Genomic DNA, 8807 nt, shown 5'->3' with positions numbered 1-8807 from the left:
GCCTTCATCTTTAATTTTAAGAGTCATGACTGACCAAACCTTAACCAAAAATTATGTCAAACCGTCCATCTTACGAGTAAATTGTAACAACTTTGGACAGATAATAAAAGCATATGCTTGAAGCTAAAAAGCTTTTTTTGACACTCACGTCACTAGCTTTCTTGCTTATCTTCATTTTCATATTTTCGATCTTCATGAAGCTGCTCGTTCCCATTTCATATTGACACAAGTTGAACGATATAAATTTTTAAAAAGTACTTTTTCGAAATAATAATGTGAAAGTTCTTTCAACAAAACCAAGCGAACAGTGACAGGAGAAACAAAAAGAAGAGAAAAAATTGATTCGAATGGGAAATTTTGTTCGATACACATGGCATGCAGTGAGCAACAACAGTTTTTAGGGGTTAAAAAATGTATATGTATAAAAATGATAAAAAATTCATTGAGGTGAATGCGGGAAGGGAGTAGAAAGGGAGAAAAAAGTTAAAAATTCCTTTGGCAGCGACCATAAAAGAGTCTCTTTTTGCATGAAGCACTAAAAACATCAACAAGCATATTTTATGCATTCGGTGACTGCTGAAAGTGTTAAATACGACCTATGTGAAATAGAAAGTTTTAGTCCCTAAAAGCTTGAGGAGTCATAAATTTACACCTATTGCTCTCTCTCTACATAACAAATTTGAAGGTATCACTGAACAGAAACGTGTGAAAATTATAAATACACAAAACCTTTCTCATTAATAACAAGACAAGGCTTCAAGACATAATAAGGATATTAATTTATCGCATCTGCAGAAACAAAATATGAAGAATTCTACTGGCGGTTGAGTGGTTATAAATAAGCGATGAAACACAGCTGAATAAATTGTGCAGAATAAATTACAGTCGAGTGCATCATGCTGAATAAATATTCAATCTCACCCCTCCACATTATCTATTTATAAAAATACGAGAGAATAAGTTAATGCAATTTTTCCAGTTGTGATTTTCCGCATTTAAAATCTGTTCAATTATATCCAGTTTTGTCTTCTTCTGGATCTTGCTAAGCTTAAAATTTGAGTAGCAATCGTTTATTAAGAAATCCTTACTTGATCGGATTAAGTTAATGTTTAGCCTTTGGTGCCGATATGGCATACTTTTCATATCCGAATATTTATCCCATTAAATGGGATTTACGTCATTTATTAAAGACCCCACAAGTAAAATTGAAAAAGTACTTAAGAACTTTTAATACAACTTGAAAGTACACAATCAAGAGACTTAAGCATGTAATCGCACCAATAAGAAGAAATTATTGCTTGCCATATGTTAACAAACTTTTTATATCAAGATCCTTTTGTAAGAATTTGTTATATGAATTCACAAAAAATGTTATTTAAGGCATTAATACTTTATTGTTTCTCAATAAAACAGGCGAAATTCCAAATGACTGCCGCAAAATAAATTTTGATGTTTGATGAATTTTTTTTTTCGATCTCTCATTTTTCTGTCACTGCCACAAACATTTAAGCAGATTTTGAATGTCAGAATGGAAGTGAAATGGAAATAAAAGTATAACAGCCATCAGCTAAAAAAGGCTGGAGTTCCAAAAAGCATAATTTTTTGGCTTTTAAAATTTGCACAAATTTTTCACAGACGTAAAATGTTCAGTAAAGGAATCAATTTCCGGATTATTCACAAAAAACTGTTCTAGGGAAATCCTCTGAGGAATAAGCCCCACATAAAATATATTCTCATTTGGAACGAAATTTGTATTTACGATAGGTAGTAAAAATAAGATGGCTATTTACTTGGTTTACAGAGGACAGACTTTAAAGCAGTTTTAGACACCCCCGACCACCTCCCTCCTTGTTAAGCAACTTCAACTCCTTGATTTCCTCTATAAAAATTGTTATTCCTCTTCATATGAGCCTTACTGACTATGCTAAATCATCCTCAACATTTCAGGACTAAAACGTCTAGTCACCCAATGAACAAACAGGAAAAGGAAGTTCAGAAAATTTATTTGTATTACGAAAGTGCACGAAAAAGCTTTTTACAAGCTTTATATACGCAATTTTCCAGCTAGTTGTACTTTTATATTTTCATGATATGGTAGCATCTGTGGGAATTCAATAGGATGAATGAAAACGTAGTGACAATGACAATTCAGGCGTTAATATTTGATGAGTATTGCTTTGTTTCCTTTGAAACCTGATAGCCGTGAAACTAAAATTTACCGCGACACTTTTTTTGTTTTGTTATGTCCAATAATTGACAATTCTCTATTTATTTTAATTCAATCTAGTGTCAATAAAATCGATTTTCGACATTTATTAACGGCTTTCTGCAGATCTGACGTCATCTAAACACATTTTTCTTTCCTAAATTCATTCTCATATCTTTTGGAATATTTTAAAAGCCTTTAGAGCATTAAAATTGATTTGTTGCAAAGGACTTGATTCCGTTTTCCTATTTCCACATGACCGAATATCGCAGATGACTATAGCATGTATGGATTCTATTTCTCATCTAACATTAATATGGATTTCGGAATGAAACAAAAAAAGAAAATCAACAATCTTCTGGGAAAATAGATGTCAAGTTCTCATCGTCAGAGTATCCTCAATGGATATGACAAAAATTATATCAATCGTAATAATAGGTATATGTCATGATTTAAAATAGGATGACTTTTGTATCTCAAAAAATTGATATTTTCAGAAGATGAAGGAACTCTACGCATGTGATTATTCATATGGCAAAAAATGAATTATGTAATTAACTTTAAATTATTCATCCTATGCTGAGAATAAATTACACAAACTAGGCTTTTTGTTAGCATATTCATCGAAAATTACTTAATTAACTCAAAACGTGTAAACTCAAATAATATGAATATTCAAATAAGACGTATAGAGCAAGTGATAGAGAGAAAGTGAGATTATAATTAAATTGTAAGATGTTTCTCGAATATCCACACCAGCTCTAGACATGTAGTATTCTGTCATGGTACGATAATATCACTATGGTACCTAAAAGTGTTCTCTTTGTTTGATAGGACAAGCTTCGACGAAGCCATGCTGATGGTACTGTGACGTCTATTTTTGGCCCATTTGCTGCAGCATGTCGAAGTGGCTCGGTGGCGGAATGGTTTAGTACTTCGGTACATAATTATTGCAACACCGATCCAGCGATCATGGGTTCGAGACTCGGCATGGGAAATTTTTCACGTGTCCTTTTTCGAATCATATGTAGTGGAAACGCGGCTCACAGCCTTCCTTTGTAGGCTAGAGACAATAAGCTGATAATAGCGTCATCAAAGGAGTGGTTCTGATCCCACTATAAACTGTAGGTCTATTGAGTGCAGTGGTCTGGCGCACCCTCACTCGTTAAACAATCATTAGCCGCGAATCGCCCTAGCGCAGCTCTGGATCTTAAAGATCTGAATAGCTAAAGGTTTTTTTTTTTTTTTTGCTGCAGCATGTCGCTCGGTATGATAGACTTTTGGTGTCATTTAGAGGAATTGCTCAAAATTGATCCATATGGTCATCGAAGATTTGTGTCGCTCGGGTATAAAAGTTTAGAAGGCATTGGCATAAATCGTATATTCTTCAAACTCATTCAACTATATCCAGCATAAATCAAATAAAATCAACCAATTTAAATAAATTTCCTTTGATCATCTTCAAGCTCAGATTAATTTTCTATAGCTGTATAAATCCTGAAAGCTTGATGAATTAATTTTTCAATCTCTTGTTTATGTTGCAAATGTGAAAATTAATTGAAAAATAGAAACTAAAAATCACGGTAACACACTTCTAATAATCCCTTTTTGCAGCATGCACACATGAGAGGATTCTGGTTGGAAACTTTTCACAACATATACAAAAGCTCATATTTTTCATTTTATCATCAACTCCTGAAAAAGCATTGTACTATAAACATAGAATTGATATTTTCCTAACATGCCAACCTCACTCACTCAAGCAAGCAGATTATTTATGTCAAACTATGGCTGAAGGGCAACTTTCATATTCTCATTTGAGGCTTTTTTTGTGAAAACATATATACACAGATACAAATGAAGTTCATTGCCGTAAGGTATTGCAAGATGGAGAAAGAAATAAGGAAGGAGTCTCAGAAGCAGCTGTTTTAATAGGCATTTCAAGTGTTTAAATGAAAAGCACTTTCAAAATGAGATGATTAATTAAAATTTGTATCACAACATAATGAAATAAGTTTCAAACTGAAAGCTAAAAGAACTGTGAAAATTATTGTGTTAGACGTCACCTTACACAAAATAAATTGTTTGAGCTTAAACATTTTCACATGTTATGGTTATGGTCAGGTCTATAAATCTGTAATGTGTATGCATGAAGTTTTAAAGTCACCTCTTGACGATGTACACACGTAGAAGAAGGAAGCTAGCTTAACATGTCACATACTGCCTTAAAATATTAGCTGACAGATATGAGAATCTATTGATAAGAGCAGAAGACCAAATAATGCACTAAATCACTGTGATAAAAGGAGAAATGATGTGGAAGCTAGGGTTGTCCACTACAAATACCGATGTTTAAGTACCCAAATGATTTGTACCTATCAGGAGTGTATTGCAATTTTTCATCATTATTTTGTATTTGCAGAATATTTGGTGGTTTCACTATTAAGGTATTTGGTATTTGTGCAAGCAGTACAAACCCAAATAATTGACAACCCTAGTGGAAGCATAAAAAAATTGAATACGTTTGCTGCTTACTCTTATTTTTAACATGTGTCATGTGCTGTGTAAGTCATGAAAGATTGAGATGATAAATTGCTCGACATTTCTCTTTGATAGCTTATTATGCATTATGTATTTCAAATTAAATTACCATATGTGATTGTGTTAGTAACAATTTTATGTACGTGTTAGTGGAAAGCCGTTAAAAGTCCACTAGAGCACCTGAAAATTGTAAATGAACGATTATATAGCACAACGATGTCATCAAATTTAGGAATATTCATTCAATTTATTATTTATTCTAATTCATATATCAGGAGCAAAAATTTAATAATTTGAATTTTGAATCAATTTTGCTGTCTTCTCTATTTACAATGAAGAAAAAAGAGGATCCAGTACACTGGATGGATTTTTTTGATGTTTCAACAAATTTTATTATTCATTTTCATAAAACGAGGTTGTTTGTTGTTGATTTATAAATATCGATTAGAGTTAGCAGATGCATGTCCCATAAGTAAATTAACTGCTTGTTGTGTTTCTAAAAGTAACTTGACTTCCTCCATCCATTGACTTGAAGCTTTACGTGACGCGCCTTGAAGTAAATTCATGTATCTAAGTGCTTGCATAAAATTGCCTCTATCTATCCAATATCTAAACATGACGAAAATAGAGTAAAATAGATTGGATTGAGTATTTATTTATGTTGAAATAAATTGAACTTACTTGGCTCTATTTGTAATATCATATGTATCCAATTTACTAAAGTCAAATTCCTTATCCAATAATTCATCTTGTGTGATTGGATCGGATGGTGTAGCAATTAAAATTCCTTGGATAAATGACAAAATATAGACAGGAATAGAAGCACCTTCTGATGGAACTAAAGCAAGCTTTCTGGCAACATTGTAGACATTGACAAATCGTTCACGAAGTGCAGCTTCTGGAAAAACGCCACGATTTTGTGCCTTTTCTGGCAATGAATTAACAACAACGGCAACAAGTTCATCGCCTTCAGCAGCAGATTTTACTGCAACAATTTCGGATTTTAATGGACGAAGCTGTTCACGCCATGACTTTCCGGGTTCTCCTTCACGCATACTTGACCAAAGTGCCTGACAAGATGCCCAAAGTGATTGTGCTTGATAGGCACTCTTCTCATTATCAGCACGTTCTGAATAAAGGGAAAGATTAAAATGAAAGTTAATTTGCTGCGAAAATCTTTTAAGGTATAAATATTTTATGAATAATTAAGTCTGTGCGTCAAAACGATGTGTTGTTCTAATTATGTATCTATACCTTTTAACTCCTCGTCAATTTCTTAATTGTTGCGTGTAAATATAAACAGTTTATGTATGATTTTTGATGTAGAATTAATGCCACATAATGAGTTTTAAGCATAAATAAAATAATTACCTTTCAAAGCAGCATCCATTCCTTTAATCTTGCCCAACATTATTGCTAATTGTGTATTATATGATGCACGTTCGTTTGCCAATCTTTCGTCCAATTCTCGGTTGAACAGACGCTTCATTTCTAACTCTTTTTGTGACAATGCGTCATTCAAATGATCAGTATGAGCTTCAATTTGTTTTTTCAATTGATCTTTTAAGCTTCTTTCTGTCTCTGCTTTGATTTTCAATATCTAAGGATTAAAATAGAATCTGTTAACTTTTGCATATCATTTATCACATTTTGTTGTTTACCTTTGCTTGATTTTGGATATTAAGTTCTCTTCTTTCCTTCTCAAGTTCATAAGCAAGTTGTGCCTTTACTGCTTCCGAATGATCGGATCCACGAACAGCATCAATTGCACGCTTCAATTTTAATTCACCTTCAGTTTGGAGCTTATTAAGTTCCTTTTGATAAGCCATTACGTGCGAGTATGCATTAACAAGGAAAAGATCGATATCTTCTTTCGATAAATTAAGAGTTTTCTCGTTTAAGTTAACGCCAAAAAGTGACTCAATTTCTTTAACAAAATATCCACGAGCAGCTTCCACTTTTCTCCAGTAGTTCTCACTTGTTCCAGCAAGTTGTTTTGCTTTCATTACTTCCAATTTTGCTGCATTCAAATGCTCATTAAAACCTTCAATATGATTCTTAAGGACACCCTTTGCTTCATTACTTATATTAACAGCATTATTTTCGATTTGTTGTTCAAGCTCTACAAGCTTTTTGCGTGCAGCCAAAGCAGCTTGTTCGGCTACTTCAACTGCTGCATCACGTGTTAATGTCTTATTTTTTAATGCTGTCCATGCATTAACATCAATATTTTCTACTGCTGAATCTACAATTCTCTTGACCTCTTCATTGTATGTCTTAAGAACATTGACAGCCTTGTTGTATTCCTTTAATGCAACTTTTGCAGCTGCTTCTACACTTTTCTCAAATTCTGTAAGTGATTTTGGAATTTCAACCTTCTCTTCTTTTGGCTTCTCAACTTCTTTAGGCTTTTCGACTGCCTTTGGTTTTTCTGCTACTTTCTTAGCAGCAACAGGAGTTTCTTTTGTTGTTGTTTCTGGTGGTTTTGAAATTGGAGGCGATGGAACCGGAATTGTAGATGTTTGATGTGAAATAGGTGCCGGTGATGACTTATGTTCTGATGGAATTTTTGAGCTACTTGTTGGCTCATATTTAAAAGGTTTCTCTGGCTCTAAAATGTAAAGAAACAAAAATATAATTGGAAATGACAAAAATATATAATTTTTTTGTACTTTTCTCTTCACTACCAAACAGATTTGTTACTGATGACGTTATGTTGCTAACTGAAGATGTTATGCTGCTCACAGATGATGTCACGGTTGACTTGTATTCATCAAATTTCTTTGAGACATCATTAAATGGATTTTTGTCGTCAATAAATACCTCTAATACTGGTTCAATAGCCGGGACATTTTTGACAAGCAATTTTCGGAATTCATTATCATATTTTGCGTACGCAACTACACCGCCGGATACAGCAAAAGGAGACAAAATCAGGAGAAACTTTCCGAATCCAGCTTCCTGCATGTTTGGCATTCGCGAACTATTGTAATGACGTAGGAAAACTCCTGACTGTTTACTCTAAAAATAAGGTAAAATTAGCTGAGATAACAAGTTGGAAAAAAGTGTCAAATAAATCGATTCTGATTGCATAATTTTTTAAACAAAAACAAAATCAATTTACTGTCTATCCACTTAATTACCAACAAATCTATGTATCTACTTACATATTTCACGCCATTACATGTTCGTTGAAGCAGGATGCGATTCATTATTTGATTTAATTACTTAGAAATCCAGATTTTAATTATTTTTCACCTTTAATTTTTTTCTCGTCAACTTTGCTCGGAAGTTTTTTTCGGTCCATTCCAATAGACTGGAAATTGTTTTGTACATAACCTAATAACTTTCCAATATTCCAGTATGGAAAATAAAAATTGTGTTGTGCTTTGAAAAATATTTTTAAAATATGTTACGAGCCTTAATACCAGGTGAATATTTATTAATTATAGTATAAATTGATTGTTAACAAAGCATTTTATTACAGCAATATCAAATGTTGCAGCATTAGCGAGAAATCAAGTCAAAATCAGCACTTGTACTGCTCTCGCAAGGAATTTCTCCCAATTTTCAATTAAGCATGTAAACATTCAATTTCCTGCATTAAATACAGCTTGTAGCACGCAAATATTAGCTCAGAAGTCATTAATCCAGCCATGCCAATCAACAATCGTAAGAAATTTAACAAAATTTTCATTGAGAAAGGCGAAAAGGAAAAGTGTGAAGGCAGTCGTAAGTTATAATTTTACAGAAAAACTGGACATTTCTAATTCACTGAATGTTTTCAGATTAAGAGATTCTTACGACTTGATTGGGGAATTTGGATTCGAACTCGTGCCGGACGTAACAAGAGAATTTGGAGAAAATCACCAGCACAAAAATACAGAGCTAGACAACATGTCTTTTGTAATGCAACACAGTCTAATTTGCTGGATAAAATGGCAGGCTCATATTATAGAAAGCCAAAACATTTTGTGGATGACCTTTATAGACCATATCATAGTCGAGAAAGCTTTTCAAAAACTGCACGAAAGCCAAAAGAATGGGATTTATAAGAAAA

The 8807-nt window shown here is 33.1% G+C and overlaps 2 protein-coding genes across 2 annotated transcripts; one reads left to right on the top strand and one right to left on the bottom strand.

Annotated features, from left to right (window-relative positions):
* Window positions 1-4969: 4969 nt before the first annotated feature.
* On the bottom strand, window positions 4970-8058 carry Mitofilin (inner membrane mitochondrial protein mitofilin). The gene is made up of 6 exons (XM_070637865.1): window positions 7915-8058; window positions 7420-7768; window positions 6409-7358; window positions 6119-6347; window positions 5429-5876; window positions 4970-5356 (listed from the first exon to the last, which is right to left on the bottom strand). Exons 1-6 carry the CDS (start codon window positions 7957-7959, stop codon window positions 5179-5181), a joined length of 2199 nt encoding a protein of 732 aa, XP_070493966.1. The 5' UTR covers window positions 7960-8058; the 3' UTR covers window positions 4970-5178.
* Window positions 8059-8156: 98 nt separating this feature from the next.
* mRpL35 (mitochondrial ribosomal protein L35) lies at window positions 8157-8802 on the top strand. Its single transcript, XM_070637860.1, has 3 exons — window positions 8157-8178; window positions 8361-8479; window positions 8536-8802. Exons 1-3 carry the CDS (start codon window positions 8157-8159, stop codon window positions 8800-8802), a joined length of 408 nt encoding a protein of 135 aa, XP_070493961.1.
* Window positions 8803-8807: the final 5 nt, after the last annotated feature.

This window comes from Chironomus tepperi, unplaced genomic scaffold (genome assembly GCF_022539635.2).
Source record: "Chironomus tepperi strain 1889 unplaced genomic scaffold, CSIRO-AGI_Ctep_v1 contig_163, whole genome shotgun sequence".
NCBI lineage: Eukaryota > Metazoa > Arthropoda > Insecta > Diptera > Chironomidae > Chironomus > Chironomus tepperi.
Note: the sequence above shows the minus strand (reverse complement) of the source record. Positions and strands in the feature narration are given on the sequence as shown.

Bases quoted from the DNA above. Each gene is read 5' to 3' on its own strand.
- Mitofilin (XM_070637865.1), bottom strand. From the start codon at position 7,959: ATGAATCGCATCCTGCTTCAACGAACATGTAATGGCGTGAAATAT. The intron at 7,769-7,914 runs GTAAGTAGATAC...CCTTATTTTTAG, and splicing joins CATGTAATGGCGTGAAATAT to AGTAAACAGTCAGGAGTTTT. The intron at 5,357-5,428 runs GTAAGTTCAATT...CGTCATGTTTAG, and splicing joins GATATTACAAATAGAGCCAA to ATATTGGATAGATAGAGGCA.
- mRpL35 (XM_070637860.1), top strand. From the start codon at position 8,157: ATGTTACGAGCCTTAATACCAG. The intron at 8,179-8,360 runs GTGAATATTTAT...CATTAAATACAG, and splicing joins GTTACGAGCCTTAATACCAG to CTTGTAGCACGCAAATATTA. The intron at 8,480-8,535 runs GTAAGTTATAAT...GAATGTTTTCAG, and splicing joins GGAAAAGTGTGAAGGCAGTC to ATTAAGAGATTCTTACGACT.